Raw genomic sequence first — 13,550 nt, forward strand, 5'->3', positions numbered from 1 at the left:
ACCCTGCCTCACCGGGCCACTGGCTTCTTCGTCTTCGGGTTCCTTCCAGTCTTCATCCGCGTGCTGTGATGACAATGATCATAATATTCAGTGCTGACATTTCTGCACGTCCGTGCTGGGCACAATGAAGTTATGGAATTCCTCATGACTCTATTTGTCCCAAGTGTTACTCCCATTTCTCAGATGGCAACACTGAGGCTTGGAGAGCTGGATTGACGCAGGACACCCAGCCTCTGAGTACAAGAAGTAACCTCCGCCCTCATCACTCCCTACCCTGAGCTTGTGCCAACAGGGTGCTGAACTGGGCCTCTGAGAGGGAGGCAGGGTGGCACGTGGGGGTCCAGCTTTGATCATTTTAGGTTAAAAAAAAATGCAAAGCTCATCAGGAAGGAGAGATCTAGGAGCATGGGCTATGGAGAGAGAGGAAGATTTGGGTTTTCCTTTTACTCCCCTGCTTACCAGCTGTGTGGCCTTGGGCAGGTGAACCTACTTCTCTGAGCCCCAGTAAAGAGATGGTTAATAAGGGGGCTTCCCTGGTGGTGCAGTGGTTGAGAGTCCGCCTACCGATGCAGGGGACACGGGTTCGTGCCCCGGTCCGGGAAGATCCCACATGCCGTGGAGCGGCTGGGCCCGTGAGCCATGGCCGCTGAGCCTGCACATCCGGAGCCTGTGCTCCACAGCGGGAGAGGCCACAGCAGTGAGAGGCCCGCGTACCGCAAAAAAAAAAAAAAAAAAAAAGAGATGGTTAATAAGGGAGAGCCAGATGGGATCATGGACAGGGTAGTGAGGACAAAATTCCGTGATATATGTAAAACCCTTAGTTCAGTACCTGGTGCACAGAAAGTGCTTGGTAAGTATGAGCTGATATTTCTAAGGCCGCGCTCCAGCCTGGCTTTTCTTCTTTCCTCTTGAGCCACCCCATGGTGCTTCTTATGCTCAAGAGGTTCTTGGGAACCTCTTGATCTGCCGAGCTTGGAGAAATCATGCAGAATTGGAAAGTTCAAATGAGTCTGACCCCTTAGGGCATGTCTTCCCCTCCCACGGAGGGCATTACACAATCACAGTCGTGATTATCTGATGTGCTGGTTTCCTGGATCCCCACTAGAACATCATCTCCGTTAAGGGCAGAGGCCTTGGTGTGCCGCCCTTGAGGTGTTCCAGCATCTACTTCCAAGCATAGTACGTGCTCAGTAAACATTTGGGGAATGAATGAATCCGGCCTAAGAGCATCTTGAAGACTGACAAGCCCCCCTCCCCTCCCCTTCCTTTCAGTGGTCATTCAGGGCAGCCCATGGGTCAGTGGGAAGGGAGCGAAGTCCTCTCCCATCCTCTCCTGCTGCCCCCATTTTATGAGCCATGTGACACGAGACCAAGGATGTTATTGTTAAGACAGAACCAGATTTGGAAACTGGGTTTCCCTCTTAGTAAGGCACACTTGCTATGTGCCAGGTTCTGTTCTAACACGTTCTAACATTTATACTTCCCAATACTCATATGAGGCTAGTCCCACATTTACACTGGCCACATTTCTAGTGCCCTGGGGCCGTACATGAGCCTCCTAGGAGTTATTGTTGTCATCTCCATTGTACAGAAGGAAACTGAGGCTCAGAGCGGTTAAGTGACTTGCCAAGATCACACAGCCAGTAGCTGGTGGAGCCAGGATTTGAGCCCAAGCAGTCTGACCCCCTACTATGGCTGGCATACAATTCAAAAAATATTAGCCATTTTATTATTATATAGATCAAGCTAATATAACAACACCATGTGTTCTTTTTGTTTGTTTTTTTAAAAAATAAATTTATTTATTTATTTATTTTTGGCTGCGTTGGGTTTTTGTTGCTGCTCAGGGGCTTTTCTCTAGTTGCTGCAAGCGGGGGCTACTCTTCGTTGCGGTGCGCGGGCTTCTCGTTATGGTGGCTTCTCTTGTTGCGGAGCACGGGCTTTAGGCACGCAGGCTTCAGCAGTTGTGGTTCGCGGGCTCTAGAGCACAGGCTCAGTAGTTGTGGCTCACGGGCTTAGTTGCTCCACCGCATGTGGGATCTTCCCAGACCAGGGCTTGAACCCAGGTCTACTGCATTGGCAGGCGGATTCTTAACCACTGCTCCACCAGGGAAGCCCAGCACCATGTGTTTTTAGGAGAAAAATATTATCACCTACCACCCCTGTGGCATTTTGAGTCTGTTCCCTTCTCATTTTTCGTACATGGGGTTTGTGTTTGCTGGTTGGTTCGGTTGACTTGGTGGTTTCGCTTTTTGGTACAGTCATGCTTACCCTGAACCCCCATGGGCCTTTGTCATCCGTAAATCGGAGAACCAAGGCGCCCCCTCCCCCCTCTGCCCTGCCATTGAGTTATTGTGAGGATAAAATGAGGTAGCGGTGTGGAACTCCCTTGGTCAGGTGTTAAATATACAGTGGTGCTTAATAAATGCTGATGTTCCTCCTGCAAGAAAAGGAGGGCTCAGTGACCCCTCCCCATGCCTCTCATGTGTCTTCCAAGTCTGCGTTGTCCAATAGAACTTTGTGTGAATGATGGGAATATTCTAGATCAGGGGCCTGAAAACTTTTTCTATAAATGACCAGATAGTAAATATTACAGGTTTTGCGGAACACGTAGAATTTTTCTTATTGCTGCTGCTTCCCCCTCCCCCTCCCCCCAGCCCCGCCCTGCATCCTCTTCCTCCTCTTTCCCTTAAAAAAAAAAAAAATATGTAAAAGTCATTCTTAGCTTACAGGCCTTACAAAACAGGCTGAGGGGTGGATTTGGCCCAAGGGCCATCATGTGAGGACTCCATCCTAAATCTGCTCTGCCCAGTATGGTAGCCCCCAGGGGGCCACTGGGCTGTTGAATTGTGACTAGTGCCAATGAGGAGCTGGATTTAAAATTTTATTTAATTTTACTTTATTTATTTATTTTAAATTATTTTATTTTATTTTGGCTGCGTTGGGTCTTCGTTGCTGTGCACCGGCTTTCTCTAGTTGCGGCGAGCGCGGGCTACTCTTCATTGAGGTGCATGGGCTTCTCATTGCGGTGGCTTCTCTTGTTGTGGAGCACGGGCTCTAGATGCGTGGGCTTCAGTAGTTGTGGCACGTGGGCTCAGTAGTTATGGCTCGCAGGCTCTTGAGTGCAGGCTCAGTAGTTGTGGCGCACGGGCTTAGTTGCTCCGTGGCATGTGGGATCTTCCTGGACCAGGGCTCGAACTCATGTCCCCTGCATTGGAAGGTGGATTCTTAACCACTGCGCCACCAGGGAGGTCCCCATTTTACTTAATTTAAATTTAAATACTGACCTGTGGCTAAAGCGTCATGTCGGAGTCTTGGCGTTGCAGTTCTGAGTGACTGAAGGCTCTGACGGCCCCGTTTCACCGCCCTGAAAGGGGCCGTGGGAGCTGCCCGCCTGGCAGGCCTCTTGAACTCTTTGGCATTTCAAGGGCCGCCTGAGGGCAGCTGGGCCTGAGCCATCTCGTCTCCGGAAAAGCTTCAAGGGCCCTGGTCCCTAATTGTGTTTGTTGTTGTTATTCCAAGAACCAGGCTTCTCTTCACTGGCCACCCGTGTGCCCTGGGAATGCCAAGCCTGTGTATTCTGTAGCTGGGAGGAGGGGGAGGGTCTGGGAACCCTTCTCCTCCTGGGGTTAAATATACTAATCCCTGGTATTTCAGGGAGAGGAAAAAAAACTGTATGGAGGCAAGGAGAGAGCGAATAGGAAGGGAAAGAGGACCCCAAAAATGGTCCTACGCCCAATGTATTTGCATCATGGCACAAATAAAATAATTGCTGAGAGTTTTGAGTATTTGCTATTGTCTTGTTTAAACCTCCCGATAGCCCATTTTACAGCATAGGAAAACCGAGGCTCGGAAGAACAACAATCTACCTAGTCAGGGAATCATCCAACTCCAGAGCTGCATCCTTAAACCCCCCTACCCCACCTCTTGGGCTGGGACTAAGCAGAGGGAAGATGAGCCTGACTCTGTGACTCTGTGAAGAGATTTTTGCTCCCAAACCTCAATTTTCACATCTGTAAAATGGGAGAAGGCGAGAATTGGACTAAAAATCTGCCACCCACCCCCTCCCCCAGTAAATGGTAAGGACATAGTAGTGACATGTACACCAAGATCCCCTTGGTTCCACATCAGCCAGGCTTCATGCCAGACCCCATGAGTTCACGGCCCATTCCTTTAATGCAGTGGTTAAGAGCTGGGCGTCAGAGTCTCACAGATGTGGATGGCGATCCTGGTTCCCCGGGTCAATTGCTCTTCCTCTTGGTGTCATTTCCTCACCTGTAAAATTGGGAGTATCGTACTTTCCTCGTTGGGGGATTAAATGGCACAAGGCACTCACAGCAGGCATTTGGTCAGTGTTAGGTGGCAGTGGCAGCACGGCATTGTCCAACTCCAGGGGGCGCCATATTTGTCATAGGCTGGGTACGCAGTGCCCTTTGGAGTTGAGCAGTGCACAGCCTGTTCAACCATACCCAGCAATTTCAGATGGTGATTCGTGGTACAGTGGTGGTGGTTGTTGCTTCTTGTTATATTTACTTTTCCTGAAGCCCAAGGTCCCTGGGCCAAGAAGGGAGAGCCCAGTTGTAAGAGACCCATTACTTCCTAAGGCAGCAGTGCCTTAGCTTAGGTTCTCAGCTGACACCCCTCTGCCTGAGAAGTGGGCCAGTTCACTCCCTGGCTGAGTCAGTGAATTTAGACCCCAGCTTCAACATCTTGGGCGGAGGTGGCCTGTCCCTGCCTTGCCGCTTGTCTCCCAGAGTCACTGTCGGGCACCCTTGGGAAGCCCAGCATCCCCTTCTGCCCCTCCGAGGGGGCCCAGCCCCTCTCCATAGCACCCACCCCTAATGCACCTAATGCAGCGTCTCTTCTGCCTCTGCAGGGCTCAACCCGTGGAGAGTCTTAGCAAGCAGCCACGAGGGCTAGATCCCAGGGATGATAGTGTCCAGGGGAGGTAAGTGCTTCCCGAAGGTCCCCCAGAGACCCGGCTTCTCCAGGGACAGCCCCCAGCCTCCTGATTGGGCAGCCGAGCAAACTCCCCCAGGCAGCTCTCTCCTCTGTTAGAAATCCAGACAAAGCTGGATCCCAGCAGCATGGAGAGGGCAGGCCTCTGTTCTTCCTCACCCCTTAGGAAAGTGATTCTCCTGGTGATGGGAGAAGGCTGAGTCCCCGAGCAGGCAGGACTTACCCGGCATTAGTGGGCAGATTCAAGCACGGCCAGAATCCAGCCCTCTGCGTGCCACCTTCCAGCCTCAGTGTTCTTGGCGTGCTTGCTTTGCCCTTCACACAAAAGCTCCCTGAACCTCATAATAGCTCCCTGAGAAAAGCTTCTTATCATCCCCCCTTTTTTTGGAGGAGAAAACAGAAGCTCAGAGAGGCGAAGTCCCTTGTCCGGCTCTCCAGCTGGCAAGTGGCAGGGGCTGGATTTGAACCTGGGGCTGTAAGACTCCAAGTCTGAGGGTCTTAGCCACCATCCTCACTGCCAGGATGCCGAGACACCTCCCTCAACAGGGTCCAACAGGGTGGTGGGGACGGAGGGCAGGCCGGAGTCCCTGGGCTGGGCCCTCTGGCCCTTCCTGGAATGGGCGGAGTCTCTGATTCTGGGTGGTCAGGAAGCCACCTTCTGCGTCGTAGGCTCCCAGCTGCTTTCCCTCTGCCACGTGGCCCTGCCTTTGCTTCTCAAGCCATCCTCCAGGTCTGTGCAGTCTCCTCCTCACGGCTGACTTGCCTGCTTTGAGCTGTTTTCTCCTGGCGACTGAGATGAGCCCTTCGCTGGGTGCTGTCCAAGGAAAGTGAACAGCTCAGCCTCAGCCTGGTCTGACCCAGGCCTGCCACTCCAGCCATGCCATCCTTCTCGAGCAAGTTGCCTCTTCTCTCTGAGCTGCTTGCTGGGCAGGAGGCATCCCTACCCCAGAGGTGGCGGAGCGGATCCCGCTACGTGAGGCATGGAATAAGCTTTAGCAGAGGACGTGCTCAGTCAATGTAAAAACACACAACTCACTGCTTTGTTTTGAAGTGCTGTAGCCAGATGAATGCTCTGTATTAAGCAAAACTCATGAGTTGATAACATTTAAAAAAATTCTGTCTATCCCTTCTTCCAGGCCTTTTCCCCTGGTATTTAGTATCCAAGTCACTTCCAACCCCAAACAGAAGCTCGAAGAGTACATAAACACAAACACACACACACACACACACACACACACACACACACACACACACACGGGCAGGCACACTGTGTCTATCCTTTTTGGAAACCACTTTCCCAAATTATCCCCTTTTCTCCCTTTCTCTGCATCCCCCATCGCCATCTGTTCCCCAAAGCTTCAGTCTCTCACGCCCCACCAAGTGTCAGGAGGAAAGGGTGATTGTACTAATTCAAGCTCAAGTGTGATTGACAGTCCCCCAGGCTTTTGACACTGAAATAATAATCATTGGCAGAATTCTACTCTCAGGTCTAAGGGGAGAATTTCAGTGAGAATTTAAAGAAGCCGAGAGCTCCATAGAGGGATTTCTGAGGGACTTTGTGTCCTGTCCAGCCTGCTTCCCCGCTGAAAGTAGCCCTGGAATTAGATTTCCCCATGCCAGACATGAATCCAGTGTACACATTAACTGCCAACAGTTTCAGCAGCATATGAGAGGCTCAGGTTTCTGGGGAGAGGGTCCCCAGCTATTTTCTGATGCTCAGAGAAGCCAGCAACCCCCGGATGAGACTCATCTTTGCTTTGTCAGTTGCTTCTAGAATCCTCACAGCAGCCTTTGAGGTCAGTGGACCCACCCGTCTTTGTAGCTGAGGAAACTGTGGCTTAGATGGAGGAAGTGACTCTCCCAAAGACACATGGCCAGGAAATGCCAGGGCCTCTTAGCAGTTTCGACCCCAGGCCCCGAGGCTGTGTGCTTCTTCAGCTTTGATGTTTATTTTCCACTTGCTATGGCCTGAGGGGCCCCAGGCAGCCCAGGCCCTCGTGGGTGGATTGGTCCAGCTGCCAACCGGGTCCTGTAGTGGTTTCCGGTAAACCTCCCATCCAAAGAAGAAAGCCACCTCCCACTCCTTTCCCTTCAGACCCTGTCCCATTCGCCAAGCCACCTGAAGCCCCGCGGCATGCTGGGCTCTTTCCTGCCTGTTACTTTGCACTGGCTGTTCCCTTTGCCAGGAACTCCCTTCTCTCTCTTCTCCACCTGGCTGTTCAAAACTTCCCTGTCCACTGCTTAGAACTCGGCACAAGGGCTGCCTCCTACAGGAAGCCTTCCCTCACCTACACAGGTCGAACCTGTCACCCCCTCCCTAGTGTGGGTCCACAGTATGAGTGGACTCGGGGGGCTGAGGCTGTGTCTCTTAACTCCATAGCCCAACTCCCGCACACAGTAGGAACTCATGAAATGTTGGGGTAAATGAATAACCAGTCAGTGATCATGGCTAATATTCTTTCAAATGCTCCCAATGTGCCGGGCACATTCTTAAGTTCTTAAAGGGGGTCATTTAATGTTCATAATAGCCCTTTGAGGTGGACACTCTTAGACCCATTTTACAGATGAGGCTCAGAGAAGTGAAGTCTGTGGCCTAAGCTCACACAGCCACACAGGAAATGGCAGAGCTGGGATTTGAACCCAGGTCTGTCTGACTCCTTGAATGCCTAGAGACCTCAGGCCCTCACTTGGATTCTAGAAAGAGGTGAGAGAGGAAACGAAGGCTCTGAAACACAGCGGGGGTGAGGCAGAGAAGGGCTGGGTGGTCGGAGGTGGGCTGTCTGACCAGCATCTGGGTCTGCACCTTTTGCGTTGGGCTGAGGTTGCGTAATCAAAGGGCCTTGAGGGTGAATTGGGGAGGAGGATAGATCTGGCATTTGAGTGACTAGAGAAGGGGTGGCTGGGCTGGGTGGACCCCTACTCTTTGAAAACAGCCCCTACCTAAAGAATTGGCATTGAGGTCTCATCATCTTTATTAGTGACATTTGGGAGGGGTGAGGAGCTAGGCTCAGGGTCATAATTCATGTCGTAAGTCATCCCCTCCCCCTGTTCGCACGTCACCCCCCCAGTCTGAGCATCCCCAAGTCTCCACAGGACACGGGCAGGAGCCTCCTGACTGACCTCCCCGCCTCCGTTCCCACCCCTGCAGGCCCTCTCCCCAGGGGCTGCCCGTAGAGTAAGTCCAGCTCCTTCCCCATCCCCTGAGGACATGCCTGGCAGCTGCACCCCATCTTCCCCTTCCCTCCCCTCCAGCCCCAGAAGCCTCCTCTCAGGTTCTTGAACACACCAAACCCTCTCTCTCCCATCTTGGGGTTTTGCACTCTCCGTTCCCTCTGCCTGGAGCACCCTTCCCACACATTTTCACACCGCCAGCTCCCTCTCATCCAGGTCTCAGCTTGGACGTCACCTCCTCCAAGAAGTCCTCCTTAACCTCCCTCTTCCTTCCCCTTCTTGATCTCTCTCATGGTGTCCAGCTTATTTCTTTGCAAGCCATTATCACGGTCTGGCGGTAGCTTGTGTACCGTCCACATCCCCCACTCAGTTGTAAGCTCCTTGAGGCCAGAGGCCGGGCTGTCTCGTCCACTGTCCTGTCTCCAGCCTCGAGCAGGTGCCTGAAACCTTTTTATTGCTTCCGAGTGAAGGCTGAACGAACGGACGGCGATTCTGGAAGAAGCCCAGACCAGGATATTTTGCACCTTCTGAAAAGCCTCTCCTGCAGAGGCAGACTGTGGTCACTCAGAGCAGACACAGAGCCGGCTGGTGAGCCTGCTGGCCTGGGTCAAAATCATGGACCCTGGCTTGGCCGCTTTCCAGCTGGACAACGGTGAACAGTCGCTCTGTACCTTGGTTCCCTCCTCGCTGTACCATAATCATTTCCTAGCACTTACTCTGGGCCAGGCCCCGCTCATTGGACCCAAGCACGTTCTGTAAATATTTGTTAAGCATCTACTAGGGGCCAGGCACCGTGCTAGGAGCTGGAGAGACAGCCGTGAACAAAACAGGCAAAACCCATGTCTTTATCAAACGAGTGTGCTGCTGAAATCTGAGGTTCTAGTGCTTTATTATTTTCACATTTCAAAGAATTTCACATAAATGTATTTCAAGAAAGTCCATTTTTGAAAGAATTATTACTCTTTCCATTTATCAGTTGGGGAAACTGAGGCATTGAGTGGTTAAGGAACTGGGCAAGATCTCACAGGAGGGATTTGAACCCAGGCCATCGGGCCCCCTGAGGTAATAGTAGCAGCTACGTTTACGGTTGTTGGAGGATCTCATGAATTAAGATGGATGCAGTGCCCCGCAGCGTTCTGCTCTGAACGTCAGCACCCTCACACTTGCCGCTCTTGGGGTCTGGATGGTAAAGCACCTGCAGCCCGCAGGCCTCCCTGACCGTCCGTGTCCCTCTCTCTCCCCAGATGTGAGCCCGGCGGGGCTCCCGCCCACCTGTCGCTGAAGCGCGCCCCCCGCCCCGGGCCCAGCATGCGCCTGTCGGTGCGGAGGGCACTGCTGGCAGCCGGCTTCGCCCTGGCCCTGGTGCTGGCGGTCCAGCTGGGGCAGCAGGTGCTGGAGTGCCGGGTGGCACTGGGGGGCCCCCGGGGCCCCCGGCGGGCCATGCGGCCAGAGCAGGAGGACCTGGTGATGGTGGGCACGGACCACGTGGAGTACCGCTACGGCAAGGCCATGCCGCTCATCTTCGTGGGGGGCGTGCCCCGGAGTGGCACCACGCTCATGCGTGCGATGCTGGACGCCCACCCCGAGGTGCGCTGCGGGGAGGAGACCCGCATCATCCCCCGCGTGCTGGCCATGCGCCAGGCCTGGTCCAAGTCGGGCCGGGAGAAGCTGCGGCTGGACGAGGCGGGTGTGACAGACGAGGTGCTGGACGCCGCCATGCAGGCCTTCATCCTGGAGGTGATCGCCAAGCACGGAGAGCCGGCCCGCGTCCTCTGCAACAAAGACCCCTTCACGCTCAAGTCCTCTGTCTACCTGTCGCGCCTGTTTCCCAACTCCAAGTTCCTGCTGATGGTGCGGGACGGCCGGGCCTCCGTGCACTCCATGATCACCCGCAAGGTCACCATCGCCGGCTTCGACCTCAGCAGCTACCGTGACTGCCTTGCCAAGTGGAACAAGGCCATTGAGGTGATGTACGCCCAGTGCATGGAAGTGGGCGAGGACAAGTGCCTGCCCGTGTACTACGAGCAGCTGGTACTGCACCCCCGGCGCTCCCTCAAGCTCATCCTCGACTTCCTCGGCATCTCCTGGAGCGACGCCGTCCTGCACCATGAGGACCTCATCGGCAAGCCCGGCGGCGTCTCCCTGTCCAAGTGAGTGGAGCCCCCACCTTCCGCTCAGACCCCTGATCCCGGAGTCAGAGACGCTCAGTGGGAAGGTCGGCTCTGCCCCTCCAAGCTGTGTGGCCTTGGGCAAGTCACTGTGCCTCTCTGAGCCTCCTCTGTTGTACTGGAGAAGATCTGGGAAGAGAGTGGTTAAGAGCACAGCCTTGAACCAGATCTCCCACCTCATAGCTCTGTGGCATTGAATAAGTCACTGTACCTCTCTGAATTTCGGCTTTATTATCCAAAAAATGGGGCAGTCACTCCTCTCCAAACCGTGAATATGCTTTGTAGTGAGCTGTAGCAGGTAAAGGTTGAGAGTATAGTTTCTGGAACCAGGCTGTCTGGGTTTGAATCCCAGGTCTGCCACTTTTTAGCTGTGTGACCTTGAGCAAGTAATTCTCCCTCTCTGTGCTTTCATTTCCTCATCTGTAGCATAGGGATAGAATCTACCTATGTTCACGTGTGAACATCAAATGGGTTAATACACGTTAGGTGGTTTATTCCCGTTATCATCGTTTCAGTGTTGATCTTGCTTTTGTTGGAATACTCATCAGGCTCACCTTCACTCTCGTTTATTGAGTGTCTGCTGTGTGGCCAGCACTGAGTGCAGCCACAAACAATCATTATTCCTTTAATCCCCACAGCCACCTAGAACATAGGAACTGCTCTTATCCCCATTTTACAGATGGAGAAACTGAGTCTCAGGAAAGTTACTGGCCTAAGGCCACACAGCTAGCAAAGGGTGGTGCCAGGATTTGAACGCAGGTCTGTTGGACTCCAGTGCCTGTGTTCTCAAGCCCTCCGTGGCTGGGACCCATCCTCCCTCCCTTTCTGTCCCTTGCTGTCTGCTTTCTTCCTTTGAGGAGGCTGTCCCTTTCCTGAGACAGTGCAGCACCAGAGTGTGCCATCCCCATGTCTCCATCCTGGTCAGTTGCAAGCATCTTTAACAGCCCAGTGGAAGGGCGGTCCTTCCTGGGACAACGCCTCCCATTTCTTTCATGGCTGGACCCTCCCAGGCTCTGCCCCCAAGAGCTCCTGATCCCTGAGCAGAGCGGGAGGCTCTCAGCAGCTCCTGGCAGCGAAGTGCCCATGGGCTGGGTACCCCCACCAGTTGGTGCTGGAGCCGGGATTTTTGTAAATCATCATGACAAGACATCAGATGACCAAAGGAATACCTCCTGATTGCAGGAAATTGGGAAAATCCATAAAACAGGAAAGAAAACCCACCCATAATCCCAACACCCAGATTTTGATTTGTGGCTTGCTCGTCCTTGATCAGGGCATATTGATAAAACTGGAGTCCTGCTGGTCATGTTCCTGTGTAACCTTTCTTCACCTTGTATCTGGGACGCTTGCCCATGGGCCCCAGCACTCTGCAGTGACATCATTTTGAATGGCTGCATAATATTCCACTACACGATCACCATATTCTATTTAACATCTACTTTTGGACACTTCGTTTATTGACTCGTATCAAGCCTGGCTCCTATCCAAGTTCTGGGATGTACCTGTGTGATTTCTGTCCTGTGAAGCCCTGGAGACACAAGGGTTGTGGCAAAGGCCAGGTACGTGTTTGATCATGTCTGGTATGTCCACTGTAAACATCTTTGCAGCAAGCGTTTTGTTATAAAAGATGAAATCACTGGTTGATTGACAGTTCTGGTTTCATTACTCTAGGAAATGTTAACGTATCAGTTTCTGCAAATACTTCATTGAGCACAGTTATCCCTCCCACCTGTCAAAACCAAAAGGTTACTGAGCTGTGGTTCATAGGAAAGGGACAGCTGCCTTTGAGAGCGTTAATGATGATTCTTTAGCTAATTTAGATACACTTACTTTCTCCCTCCGGCCATCTTTGCCAGATTTATCACACAGTATTAGACATTGGAGGCCGTGTTCATAGCAGCACTGCTCACAGTAGCCAAGACATGGAAGTAGCCTGTGTCCATCGACAGATGAATGGATAAAGGAGATGTGGCGTATATACAATAGAATGGTACTCAGCCACAAAAAAGAATGAAATAACGCCATTTGCAGCCACATGGATGGACCTAGAGATTATCATACTAAGTGAATTAAGTCAGACGGAGAAAGGTAAATACCGTCTGATATCACTTATATGTGGAATCTAAAATATGACACAAATGAACTTAATTCATGAAAAAGAAACAAACTCACAGATGTAGAAAACAAACTTAGGATTACCAGAGGGGAAAGGGTGTAGGGGAGGGATGGGTTGGGAGTTTGGGATGAATAGATACACACTACTGTATGTAAAATAGGTAAACAACAAGGACCTACAGCATAGCCCAGGTAACTATATTCAATATCCTGTACTAACCATAATGGAAAAGAATATGAAAAAGAATACACACACACACACACACACGTACGTACGTATAACTGAATCACTTTGCTGTATACCAGAAACTAACACAACATTGTAAATACTTCAATTAAAAAAAAAAAGAGGCAAAAGAAGAACCAAGCTCCTCCTATCCCCTCAGAAAGGAATGGTTACTTGATCCCTGATGTGCCTTGAAAACGGTGAAAATTCTAACAGAATCTGGCTTAGAGTAGCTCACCGAAGGATTTGCAGAAACTGATATGTTATCACTTTCTCGTGTAACGTAGCTGTCAACCAGTGATTTTATCCCTTATGGCAGAATGGCCTTATGGCCAATTGTGGGGTGAAACTGTTTGCAGTGAGGATGTTTATGGTGAAAATACCTAGAACCGTATTTGTGATTTTTTGACACACTGGCTAGAGTTGAGATTTAAATCCGGGTCTTCAGACTCCAGATCCATGCCCTCCCCACCAGTCCACACCCTCTCCCCTCCCCAGTTCCCCTCACCCCCCCCTCCCATCTTCCTTTTGCTCCATCTGTTTGCTTCTGCTCTTTGTTCCCAAGTTATCTCTTAGTTGGGATGGAAGCATCTAGAAATAGGTCCTCGATCCTAGGAGTTCCCCACCCTGTATCCTATAAAGCCTCTGAACTATAATTGATAAGATCATCATGATTCACACAGCTTGGTAACCCTGTTGTATGGGAGAGCAAGGAAGCACATATAAGATGATGACCGTTTCATCCTAACAGCAAAATGAAAACAACGTAAATATCCATCTTTAGGGGAATGGAAAAAGAATGAGGTATTGAGAGAGCGGGGAAAAAAAAAAAACCCCACCTACAAACCAGTACTATGTATAGTATATAATTTCTGTTTTTAAATCTGCAAGCAAAACCACAGATTTTCAGT

The 13,550-nt window shown here is 51.5% G+C and overlaps 1 protein-coding gene across 9 annotated transcripts in view; it reads left to right on the forward strand.

Moving 5' to 3' along the window:
- Positions 1-13,550, forward strand: part of TPST2 (tyrosylprotein sulfotransferase 2) — a 56,688-nt gene that overhangs the window by 31,052 nt on the left and 12,086 nt on the right. For 2 of the 9 annotated variants that reach the window (XM_029219212.1, XM_029219232.1), the window contains exons 2-3: positions 4,877-4,948; positions 9,375-10,280. In XM_029219212.1, coding sequence (XP_029075045.1) covers positions 9,439-10,280 — 842 coding nt within the window. In that variant the 5' untranslated portion in view covers positions 4,877-4,948; positions 9,375-9,438. Of the gene's footprint in view, positions 1-4,543; positions 4,949-9,374; positions 10,281-13,550 lie in introns of those variants that run through there. The other 7 variants (XM_029219218.1, XM_029219224.1, XR_003792876.1 and 4 more) reach the window with 6 other exon arrangements.

The sequence above is a fragment of the Monodon monoceros genome, unplaced genomic scaffold (genome assembly GCF_005190385.1).
Source record: "Monodon monoceros isolate NGI ecotype Baffin Bay Population unplaced genomic scaffold, NGI_Narwhal_1 Super_Scaffold_1, whole genome shotgun sequence".
NCBI classification, from domain to species: Eukaryota; Metazoa; Chordata; class Mammalia; order Artiodactyla; family Monodontidae; genus Monodon; species Monodon monoceros.